Source organism: Monodelphis domestica, chromosome 2, assembly GCF_027887165.1.
Source record: "Monodelphis domestica isolate mMonDom1 chromosome 2, mMonDom1.pri, whole genome shotgun sequence".
Classification (NCBI taxonomy): Eukaryota; Metazoa; Chordata; class Mammalia; order Didelphimorphia; family Didelphidae; genus Monodelphis; species Monodelphis domestica.
Window position 1 is genome coordinate 84,422,120 of NC_077228.1, and position 12,921 is coordinate 84,435,040.

The 12,921-nt window shown below is 38.2% G+C and overlaps 1 protein-coding gene across 1 annotated transcript; it reads left to right on the top strand.

Annotated features, from left to right (window-relative positions):
* The first annotated feature begins 6,735 nt into the window (after positions 1-6,735).
* Positions 6,736-10,817, top strand: LOC100024836 (targeting protein for Xklp2-like). The gene is given in 5 exon segments (XM_056815658.1): positions 6,736-7,831; positions 7,834-8,662; positions 8,664-8,849; positions 8,851-9,679; positions 9,681-10,817. Coding segments are annotated over 5 exon segments (2,217 nt in total). The 5' UTR covers positions 6,736-7,617; the 3' UTR covers positions 9,840-10,817.
* The last annotated feature ends 2,104 nt before the right edge of the window (positions 10,818-12,921 follow it).

The window sequence follows — 12,921 nt, forward strand, 5'->3', positions numbered from 1 at the left end:
TACTCAGGGGGGCAGCTGGGTAGCTCAGTGGATTGAGAACCAGGCCTAGAGATGGGAGGTCCTAGGTTCAAATCTGACCTCAGCCACATCCTTGCTGTGTGACCCTCGACAAGTCACTTGACCCCCATTGCCTAGCCCTTACCACTCTTCTGCCTTGGAGCCAATACATAGTATTGACTCCAAGAAGGAAGGTAAGGGTTTAAAAAAAAAAAAGAATGTTCTACTCAGAACAGTATACTTCTAGGCAAGTCTGGAGATTAAGGAAATCCAGGAGGTGATTTATCATGTATGACTCAAATTCAGCAAATAGACTTTGATGAGAAAGTTTTAAAAGGTTTCTGTCCCTCAGGCAGGAGCCTTTTCTATTCACTGGTCCTAAAGATCCAATACCTTACAAAAAATACAATCTACTTTTGTCAGTTAAGTGGAAAGAGAATTTAATTTGGATTCAGAGGACTTGGATTCAAATCTCAACTGCCATGATCTCTGTGATCTTGTGAAAGTCACTTAACCATGATTAGCCTCAGTTTCCTCATCATAATGAATTTATTGCATTAGATGGTTTCTCAGGTTCGTTTTTAGCTCTAAATCTATGATGGTTGTGATCTGGCTTTGAATACTAACTGGTATTTACTACCTGTGGGAACTGCACAAGTCATGACTTTGCTGATTCTCTGTTTCCCCATGTATTATGAGGTTGTTGGACTACCCAACCTTTACTCTTCCTCCTGGCTCTAAGTCTATGATCTTAACAGCAGTTTCTTTACTTAGGTAAAAAGGAAAACTTTGCATTAAGGCTGAGAGAGGATTGTTTATTCTTTCCTAGTCTCATTTGTTTATGTAGCATTTGTTTCAGTGAACATTGGGTCTCTTACTTATCCTCCTAGACTTAGGAATGTTTACTTTATTATATTTTATCAGTGCAGGCTTAAGAGATTTACTTTATGTTTCTAGTTATTTTCTTAGTTTATTCAATGTACAAACTGATGGGAGTGTTCAGCTCTCCACAATCCATGCTCTTCCTTTGAGTGAAATCATTTCTCAGGTGGGAGGTGATGATGGCAATCAGTTTCAAAGGTGATCAAATGTTTCTAGGAAACTCTAATCCAGGTTTAGCTGCTTAGTTGGCAGTTACGTTATTTGAGGGAAGAGTTTTTTAGTGATGACAATCTGGGACCCCTTTCATTTTTGATTCATTTCTCTCAATAAATCTCAAGGATTAAGAGAATTGAAGGATGGGAAGATGGATGAAAGGTAGACTGACATGAAAGAAGTTTAGTAGAGACAGTATTATAAGTATGAGAACAGAATGTCTCCTACCTCATAGAAAGACCCATTGTGGAATGCAATAGTTTTTTATAGAGCGCCATATAAGTCATGGAGAAGAGAATGTCTCTTATCCAATTGAATGACACAGTATGGAATGTAATGCATTTGTAGAGGGGCATAGAGAAATGAATAGCTGACTAAAGAGATGATTAGACACCAGGATTTGGCTTAATGCATACTGGTATAAGATGAAAGAGTAATGGGTTTTTGTCTAGATACAGGGCATATCTAAGAAGTACTGAGAAGCAACTATTTTCTTGAAGGAAGGATGAGCTGATTAAGAGGGCTTAAAACTAAAAAGGGAAGGGGAAAGAGAAATATTGTCTAGATGTACCTACTAAACCAAAGAGGTCTACTAAATTGAGAGGTCATTGGTTAAGCTGATGAGTAATCCACAAAAGTAAATGATGTAAGAAAGAGACAAAAATATGAATACTCATAGATCATAGAGTTTAGAGCAAAGACATACCTTAGGGATCATCTAGTACAAGTACAACTGCCATATCTTACAGAGTAGAGGCCTAAGGACCAATGTCACAGAAGTAACAAAATATCAAGACTAGAATTTGAATCCAAGTCATTCTATTCTGAGTCTAATTGATTTTCCCAGTGTTCCAAGGTATCTATAATATTATTAAGCCAATTTCATATTATTAGCAATAAGAAATATAATGGGTTGAATATGATTTCATAAGTTGATATTTGCCTTCACAAGCATCTTGCTTTGATTCTTCTTTGTAGGGTGGAAGTGACATTTGGTTCTCAAAGGCCAAATCAAGAGTTTTAGTTCTAAATTTGCCAGAATTCCAACTCCTGTAGGTTCTACCAAGTTAGAAAGTCTTGATCCCAGAGGCAAGGTGCATAAGCCTAGGACAAGCTAGGAACTGAGAGTATCACAATCTCTCAGTTGGTCAAGATGATGAATGCTTTGGTCATGATTTCCTTGCTGGGCAGAAATGTGGCAATCAAAAGAATGGTTTGGAATCATGCTCTTATACAAGACATTATGGAGGAGATTGATGGAAGACCATAAACCACATTGCCTCACAAAATAGCAAAAACCAGTGGAGGGGAAAACCAGCCTGAGTAAAGCCTGGCATGCAAACCAGTTAAGTCAAGTGGAAGAAGAATGCATATTGCTAAAATCATGACATGCAGTTGAATAATCCATTATTACAATAGGCAGCCCATTGGGTCAGTCTATCAACATATATATTTGAGACAAGTATTTCAGACAAACAATGATATAGGGTACAGAACTGAAAAAAAAGAGATTAGACTGACTCACCTTTGTGTATCCATGCTGTGGTTTCAAAATGTCTAAGCTGCATCCTAAAACAAACACCTGGATGAAAACAAAACAAAACAAAACAAAGTATGTGATAGGTATAAGAAATCTACAACATATGATTTCACTAATAATGATTTGTGCATGGAATATAGCATAAAGGCATCATCAATAACATTATGGCTACAAAAGAAAGTGGGATGATACATTCTTAAGAAGGAGAGATGGGGTAGCCATGTTGTTCAGTGAGTGGATTGAGAGTCTGACATAGAGATGGGAGGTCTTGGGTTCAAATGTGGCCTCAGATACTTCTTAGTTGTGTGACCCTGGGCAAGTCACTTAACCTCCATTGTTTAGCCTTTACCTCTCTTCTGCTTTGGCACCAATACACAGTATTAATTCTAAAAGAGAAGGTAAGGATTTTAAAAAAGAAAGGAGAGACAATAAATGGGCAGCACAAGTGTCTTACTGCTGTCTCCAAAATATTTAAAGACACACAAAAAAACCTTCCATGCATTTTACAGACCCTTAAAGGAGAAAGGATGTAATTTATTTTCTGCTATTTTGCTTGGTGATCAGTCCCAGTAGATTTCGTAAATACAGTTAATGCATTCCTAACCTCTCCCCCAATATCCATTCTTGTATCTCCAACTGCTAATTGGACATTTTGAATTGGATGCTCCATAGATATCTTAAAAATTGCTATATCCTAAACCAAATTTGTTATTTCCATCTGCAAACCCTCTCCCATTCTTAAGTTCTTAGTTACTATTGAGGATTCCACCATCCTCTGGATCATTTGGACTTGAGACCCCTAATTCCTCACTTTTTATCAACCCCCTCCTGTACCTAATCAATTGCCAAAATCTACCTTCATCACATCTTTCATGCATGACTTCTCTCTTCTGACACTGCACCACTTTGATGTATACTATCATCACCTCACACCTGGACTACTATAGCAGCCTGCTTTTTGGTCTCCTTACTACAACTCTCTCCCCAATTCTGATCCATTCTCTACTCAGCTGTCAAATTGATCTTCCTAAAATACAAATATGATCATGTTACAGTTTTAATCCCCCATCCCATTCAATGAAATTGTGTGGCTCCCCCTATTGCTTCCAGGATCAAAGATAAAGATCTTCCATTTGACTTTTAATGCCCTTTGTAATTTGCCCTGTTCTGCCTTTCCTGTCTTCTTATACCTTATTCTCCTCTCTATACTTTGAAATCAGTGACACCAGTCTCCTTGCTTTTCCTTGCATTAAAAAAAAATAAAAATCTCTTTCCCAACTATAAGCATTTTTATTGTTTTTCCTCTATGCCTGGAATGAGTTCCTTCCTCATCTCTTCCTCTTGGCTCCACTCAGCTTCTTTCAAGTCTCAACTAAATCCCTACCTTCTATAAGAAGCTTTTCCCAACTTCCTAACTGATGAAGAGGAACTAACTAATAAAGTGTAAATAAGAACTTATTGGCCATGCATTTTTAGTTACAGATAAGGAGGGGCATACAGGATATGTCTGAAGCCTGACGAGAGAGAGAGAGAGAGAGAGAGAGAGAGAGAGAGAGAGAGAGAGAGAGAGAGAGAGAGAGAGAGAGAGAGACAGAGAGAGAGAGAGAGAGAGAGGGAATTTGAAATAGGATAATAAATATCATGGCCCGAGGCTCCCATTAAATTATAAACTCTGAGGGCAAGACTATCTTTTGTCTATTTTTGTGTTCTCAAAGTTTAGCAAAGTGCCTAAGCACAGAGTAGACACTTAGCAAATGTTTATTGTTTGTTTAATTGATTGAATTGAGAATTAAGTATGAGGAAGTAACTTTTTTTACATTAGTAAGGAACTATGGGTATTAAATACTATATACAATGTCAAAGCTTTTCAATGTGTCGGTTAGCTTTTTCTCCCTTTTAAAATTCCTTGTTATAAGACAGTTCTCTCTGCAAGTTGGGAGAAGGGGATGAGTAACCCGGGAAATGTAGGTGATGTAACAAAGATATCAGATTAAATTTGTTTTTTTTTTTAAGTTTGGGAAAGTCACAAGGATGAAATTTTGATGATGGATTTATGAATAATCTCAAGTAGAAATATAAATATAAGGCATAAAGAGAATGATGCAATTGCATAAAAATCTCATGAGTTTTCCCTTTCTCTTTAAAGGCTTCTTAATCAAATCAACTAGTCTTTAAGCAAATGCATTCTGCCAGGCCTCCACCACATGTACTGGTTTGAGGGTCAAGAGCTGCAAGAGATATTCACCCTTAAGTCAAATCTCATTCTCTGACACTTAGATACTTGACTAAGTACTTGGCCAGTTCATTTGGGACACTATGCTTTTTCTTCAGAGATTCCTACCTTCTTTTTGGCAACAGAGATGCAGATGCTACCTTTGTCCTTCAGCTTACTGCCTTTGTTATCCCTAGGAATTCTCTCCATTTTTCTTCTGCATCATATCTATACAATATATAGAGAGTAACAGAATTTCAGAGTTAGAAGGGTCCATAATGTCTATCTAGCCCAGTGATGGTGAACCTTTTAGAGACTTCATGCATGCCCTTTTGTCTCAGGTAGAGGTGAGTCTTTTGGATGCCAAGTCACCACAGGGTCCTTGCAATGGCAGCATGGCACCAGTTTTGTGTCTCCCTGCCTTGTAGGGATGACTCCCCTATTGCCTTGGAGAGCTATATTTCAGAGGTTCAGAAGTAAGATCCTTTGCTTTTAAAACCAAAGGATGTCTTAGGGTGCCAAAAAGCTGCTACAGAAGAATTTCCACAGAACCCAGCACCTCCCATCCCTAAGCCTGACTCTCTATCCACTGAACAACATAAATGCCCCATTATATTTCATTTTTAGATAATTCTAGTTCTTGGGAAGTTTTCAGTGTCCCTCTTTGTCACTTCTACCCATTGTTTCTAGCTCTGTCCCATGGTGTTAAACAAAACAAGTCTAATTCATCTGCCAAATTGAAGAGGAAAAAATATGATGAAACATAAAAAGGAAAATACATTTCTTATATAGAAGGCAATGGTCTTAAGATAGCTCTCAAGTATTGAAGACAATGGATGAATGCATTAGAATTTATTAAATGCTTACTATGTGTCATGCAGTGAGCTAAAGGCTGGTGATACAAATACAAAAGCAAAGACTCTTTAAAGGAGCTTATATTCCATTAGGAGGAGATGATAAATAAAGGAGAACAGGTGTGACGGAGAGTTATTTTGGTTTAAGAAAGCTGCATCAATGGTCAATCAAGGCTATAAGGAAGTAAAATGACATACACTTTTCTGAGAGAAACACTGTAATTCATTTATGGTTCTAGAACTGGAAAGGGATGGAGGCTGGGGCAAGGTTCTGTATTTGGACAACAAGCAGCATAGCTGCAGCCTAGTATAGATGCAAAGGGTGACTGAAAGAACCACTGGCCAAGCCACTGGGATTCCAAACTGTAAGTTCAGGGTTTCTTGGAGTATGATTTTTGACTCAGGGAGCAAGGCAGCTGGGCTTAGATGGCCAGAAAAGAAAGTTATCTTCTACCTTTACTCCTGTATAGTCATTGCTTCTCTTAGCTAAATATCACTATTTCCTTTGACTGATCTTGATGTAGAAAGAAATAAATGCCTTTCCTCTTATTCTGTTTTTTTGTTCTGAGGTTTTTATTATTATTATTATTTAAAAACCCTTCTCTTTTGTCTTAGAATGAATTCTAAGTATTGATTCATAGACAAGAGTCATTTAGACTAGGCAATTGGGCTTAAGTGATTTGCCCAGGGTCACACTAAGAGGAAATGTCTGTGGCTAGATTTGAACCCAGGTCCCATAACTCTAACCCTAGAGGTCTATACACTGTGCTATCTACCTGCTCCTTTTCTGCCAATTATTAATGTCCTTCTTAAAAATTTGGGAGTACTGTAACTAAAGTATGATAATACATGTATAACCCAGAATAAAGTGCTTAACATCTATGAAAGAGGGGAGGGAATGAAGGGAGGTAGGGACATAATTTGGATCTTATCATTTTGGAAAACATATATTGAAAATTGTTATCATGTATAATTGTAAAAATAAAGTATTCTTGAATTAAAAAATAAAATTTAAATTAAAAAGTTAAAAAGTAATATAAGCTTTCCCTGATTGATAAGTGGTCAAAAGATATGATCAGATAATTTTGGGATGAAGAAATCAAAGCTATATGAAAAAATGCTCTAGACTGACTAGCTCTGAGATATCACCTGTCAAATTAACTGAAATATTGAAAAGGAAAAATGACAAATGTTGGAGGGGATGGAGAAAAATAGGGACATATACACTGTTGGTGGAACTATGAACTGATTCAATCATTTTGGAGAATAATCTGTCTTTATTCTCCAAAAGTTATAAAGTTATGTATATCTTTTGACCATCAATACCACTATTAGATTACTTTGTGAAGGTGTTCAGAGAAAAAGAAAAGTAGCCTATATGTTCTAAAATATTTATAGCAACTCTCTTTGTGGTGGCAAAGAACTCTAAATTGAAGATTTTCATAAACTGGAGAGTGACTAAATAAGTTGTGGCATATGATGGTGAAAGATTTAAATTAATGTCCGATACTTCAAGTATATTTTATAAAGTGTATATATGTTATCTAACAAAATAGAACCACATGACTAAGTTGTTCTACCTGCTCAAAAAGCCAGCTCCACCAAAAGCCTGACAGGAAGACAAGAGCACAAGAGATGGAATTCTACAGAATTTATATCCTGTTTATGTCAGCATGTAACAACAGGAAGAGAGTAGGGTTCTGGGAATCATAGTTTTTTTAGGGTAATTACACAATGGAAAACTAAAACTAACCCCTTAAGAAATGATGAACAGGTTAATTTTTTTAAAACCTGGAAAGACCTACATGAAGCTATAAAATGAGCAAAATAAGGGACCATTATATATAGCAAGAGAAATATTGTTTGTAGGCTCTAAAGCTGGAGACAGTAAGAACTTACTCCTGGATAAAGGAGTGGCAATGAAGATGTCTCAGAGCAGAGCCTCTTACTCCTTTGATACTCCAACAGCCTTCATCAATTTCACATCTTTTAATAATGAAGATGTCTATAATGTGAACTCCTGGTATGAGGAGAGGGCCAATTTGGAAAATAAGCCTCCTGAAGATGATGAAGTCCCAGGGCCCTCCTACAGGAAGACACCTTTGAGAAAGACCCATGTTCCCCAAGCAGTTGTCATGCTCTGAGATCAGTTGACAATTCTTATGTGGAAATGGAGAATCTACCAGAACAATCTGCTCCATCAAATGCTTGTGACTCACCAGGCTTTCAGGAAATGACATCAAAAAATGCCCCTGTTTTTGGATCCCTTGTTCCAGGCCAGTCCCTAAGGGTGACCAGGAGCCTGTCTGCTCAGAAGTCAGAACAGCAGCAGAAACAGCAGCTCAGAATGAAAGCAGAGAGACACCCTGCTCCCATGGTCAGTGAGGAAATGCCACCTTCTAAGAAGATGAAAGTCACTGAGGGCAAAAGTAAGCCCATGGAAGGCACCAAAAATGGGGCCCAGAAGAGTGAACCTTCCCTGGGACACTGCACAGGCAGATCAGCTGTATCTCACACACCACCCATAAGAAATAAGGTTCTGAAAAGTACGGAGGAACAGGAATTGGAGAAGAGACTCAAGATGCAGCAGGAGGTGGTAGAGAAGCATAAGAAGAAGGAAGAATCCTTGAAAATAGCTCTGTCAGGGCAGCCTCTGAAAAAAACAGTCAACCAGGTAACCAAGTCAGTTGACTTCCACTTCCACACAGATGATAGGATCAAACAGCACCCCAGGAGCCAAGAAGAATATAAAGAGGTGAATTTTACATCCGAACTTTGGAAGCATCCTCCATCTCTGGCCCGAGTAGGCAAAGGGCCCATCATTGACAAGCCTTTCAATTTGTCCCAAGGAAAGAAAAGGCCTTTTGAAGAAACATCCTCTACTTATGTCCCTCTTGCTCAGCAAATTGAAGTTTTCCATAAACGAACTCCTAATAGGTACCACCTGAGGAGCAAGAAAGACATGAAGGTTACCCTCCAAACCATCGATGCTCAAGATAAACCCACAGACTCCTGTATTTAAAACCAAGCAATGCACAAGGCCTGTAACATGCAAGAGCATTGCTGAGCTGGAAGTGGAGGAACTTGAGAAAATCCAACAATATAAATTCAAAGCACAGGAACTTGACTCTAGAGTCCTTGAAGGGGCTCCTCTTGCCAAAGAAGCCTCCAGTAAAGCCACCCACTCAAGCTATTGATTTTGATCTAAAAATTGAGAAAAGGATACAAGAGCAAGGGGCAAAAAAGAAATCAGAAGACGATCACTTTGAGTTTCATTTTAGGCCTTGTCCTATGAAGATCTTGGAAGATGTTGTGGGTATGCCAGAGAAAAAGAAGCTCCCTACCACAATCCCTAAATCTCCTGCCTTTGCCCTAAAGAACTGAGTCCATGGACTCACCAGAGAGGATGAGGAAGAACCAGTAGTGATCAAAGCTCACCCTGTGCCACACTGTGGAGTGCCTTTTAAGCCCCGAATCCCAGAAAAAAGAACCGTGGAGATGTGCCCCTTCTCCTTTGATTCCGGGGACAAAGAGCGGCAATTACAAAAGGAGAAGAAAATAAAAGAGCTACAGAAAGGAGAGGTACCTAAATTCATGGCACATCCCCTGCCTCACTTCCACACTGTCAGCTTGCCAGAGAAGAAAGTGAAGAATCCAACACAGCTTGAACCTTTCCACCTGCAGATAGATGAACGAGGAGCTCTTGAAGCCCAGACCTGGAAGCATCAGCTTGAAGAAGATTTAAAGCAGCAGAAAGAAGCAGCTTGCTTTAAAGCTAGTCCAAACACTGTCATCCATCAGGAGCCCTTTGTTCCCCAAAAAGAAAAAAAAAAAACGTCAGAGGACCTTTCTGGTTTCATAGTTCAGGGACCTTTTCAACTGGCAACAGAGAGGAGAGCCAGAGAGTGGCAGGAATTTGAGAAACAAATGGCGGAGATTGAAGCACAGAAAGCCCAGAGACTGAAGGAGGCTAGGCAACAGAGAAGAAGAGCAGAAGAAGGAAGAACTAGTCAAACTGAGACAAGAACTGGTACATAAGGCAAATCCCATTGGCAAACACCAGAGTGTGGAGGTGAAGCCCAGTGAACAGCCCCTGACCTTATCAATATCTCCCAAGTTTTCTACCAGATTCCAGTGTTAAGCCCCAGTTTCCAGTTTGTACATGTTTTTTCCTTGTGGGAGAGGGTGGCACATTCTACTACAACTCAAGACTCTTTTCATGCTTTATCATTGAGTATGTAGGACTCATTTCTACCAACTATCTTAACTATACCTCACTCCTGAAGACTTCTGGCCATTCTGATGCCCTTAAATGGACTTTTTCTAATCTAGTCATGTAGTCACTTCCTTTCAATACTGGCTGGCCTTGAATGTGTGTCTTAATTTTTTTCAACATGAATTTTAGCATAGTGTAATCTATTAGCCAACTCATTTTTTAAAACAAGAAAATAAAGATATTTAAATTTAGAGACCCAGGGCTTAAATTGTAATTGGAGGTGAGGCTTTCTGTCTCCACTGCTTTCCTTTTTTTCATTCTCTGACCTTTCTCTTCCCACCACCATTTGATCTCTTTTAGGAGAGTAGGGTTGGCTCTAGGAATAAGGAATTAATCATGAACTCTTAGCTTTCGGTTGCTAAGAGAGAGAAAACTAGCCTAAGCAAATCTTTATTTATACTAGTGAGTGATAAGGCCAGATGGATAAATTAAATTCACAAATGTTTCAGAAAACTATTGTACCCATCATGTTGACCTCACATAGAACATCTTTGCCAGAACAAATAAGAAATATTTGGTGGATTTGAGCTCCTTTCCATAATTTTTTCTCCATTTTCCACCCCCCCCAATATTTGTTGCCAACAAGCCAGAATTGAAAAAAAAGATGAAAAGAAGAAAAACCTGGATAGAATAATACGATATCTCTAAGAGTTGGAAGAAACCTGACAGATCATCTAATCCAGCTATCATACCTAATAGAACAGTCCTATCTGCCAGGTGATCCAAGGGTAGTTATCCCACCTGTATTTAAACCCTTTATTGGGGGGAGCCCATTCTGTTCTTGAAGAACTAATAATTTCTATTGAGTCAGAATTTGCAGAATCCTAAATAAACATGTTTATACTCCAAAAAAAAAAAGAAAAATAGTGTTTGAAGAATGACTTGCATATTTCTCCAGAAAAGAGATGATAAATAGAAATGAACAAAACATAGTTTTATACATATCTATATCTATATCTTTTTGTCAAATGCCTTCTCTAATGGGGGAGGAGAGAAGGGAGGGAATTGGTTATTTTAATGTAACAAATAAATAAATAAATTTAAATTAAAAAATCATAGAATATAAAAAAATTCTAAGTCTATCCTTCAATATGTTAGCTATTCTTTCTTGCTACATGATATCAGCATATTTCCTAAGTATACTTTCAAAGCCTTTAGCTGTATAATTGCTTAAAGTATTTAACAATTCAGAACCAAATACAGAAGTGGGAAGGGGAAAAAGAACTCTGCTAGAGACCTTCTTCTGAGTGGATTTCAAACCAGCAATAATTAGTCTATATCCAGCTAGTCTGTTCATTAGCAATCCATCAAATATTTATTATACTTTATAGTACACATCTCTTTTCCATAAAATTGCCCAAGACATTTTATCAAATATACATTTTACCATGAAGAAGAGACCAGAAATCCTGATTCTGTTAAGGAAAATCAACAAATAATTTATTAATTGCCTATTATGTGTCTGACACTGTGCTAAACACTTGAGATTCAGAGAAAGGCAAAAATACTTCCTGCCCTCAAGGTGCTTACAATCTAATGGAAGTATGAATAACATGCAAATAATTATATACAAACAAAGTATATACAAGATAAATTGGAAATAATCACTGATGGTGTGGAATGGAAATGTCTTGCTCTCCTAATTGAAGCATGTCAAGACGTTCTTTGACTGACTCTGGTGTGCTAATTGTATGAGGAGGAATCAATCCATTGGCTAACTGCATAGTCAGAAACCGGGTACATCCAAGGGCACTAGTCATCCAGGACAAATATTTTTTTCTCTAGTGCTTTCCAGAATGGCTGGCATTGGGGAAGCTGAGGAACCAGCTCTTAGTAGGAGTAGAGGACTCAAATTGTTTATCTTTCAAATAGAACTTCCAAATGGCACCAAAAGTCTATGATACCACTATTGTTATTTGTCCTACTTTTAGGAGGAGAAGTAAATGACTGTGACCTGATGAGCTTCAGAAAAACAAAGAGAAGAAGAGCAGAGTCCATGCTGGAATTTGCCAGAAGCCAGATATTGAGGAGCGAAACTTCAAGTCTTTGCTTGGCTCAGTCCTTCAGGAGCAAAGATTCATGTTCATCCATCAACTGGTTATTGTATTTGAAAGTGAATTTGGTGGGATATATGCTATGCAGAAATGACATTAAATTGGAGACCACTTTCCCTAGGGACTGAAGTGGCATAGCGGAGAGTGTGCTCCTGGATTTGGGAGGGGGCAGTTTTATTTTTCTGCCTGCTATATCTTTGAGGTAAACACCTTGCTGTAAAAGCCAAATGTTGTTCACTGGTTAAATGTAAGTAAAGTCCTAATCATAGTCATCAGTGTGCTAACCACTACAGAATGTGGGCTCAAGATGATAGCATTAGAGATTTTCCCAATCCTATAGAAGTACCTCTAGAATTCTAAAGGAGAAGATACAGTCAGTCTCCTTCTGGGAGAGTGAGTTCGTAATGTCACTACAAAATTCTTTGTTAAAAATCTTGGTAAAAAATATCTACAACATTCCTTGATCTACCAGTTTGGCAACCTTGTTAAACACAGAATTAAGGTCAGCCTGTTATGACCTGTTCTTGATGAAGCTATGGGGGCTCTGTAATTGCTGCTTCCTTTTCCGAATGTTCATGAACCATGCCATTAATAATATTTTCTAAAATGTTGCCAAGAAATGATGTCAAACACACTAGCCCAGAGTATGAAGAATTCATTCTCTTCAATGTTTGGAAAGTTGGGACATTTTCCCCCCTCTAGTCCTGTAGTTGGTGGCTAGGTAGCAAAGGGACTTAGTGTGATGGATGTGAAGTCAGAAAGATCTGAGTTCAAATTTGTTCTCAGACATGTACTAACTGTGCAACCCTGGGCAAGTCATTTAACCCTATTTACCTCAGTTTCCTCATCTGTCAAATGAGTTAGAGAAGGAAGTGGAAAACTACTCTAGTATC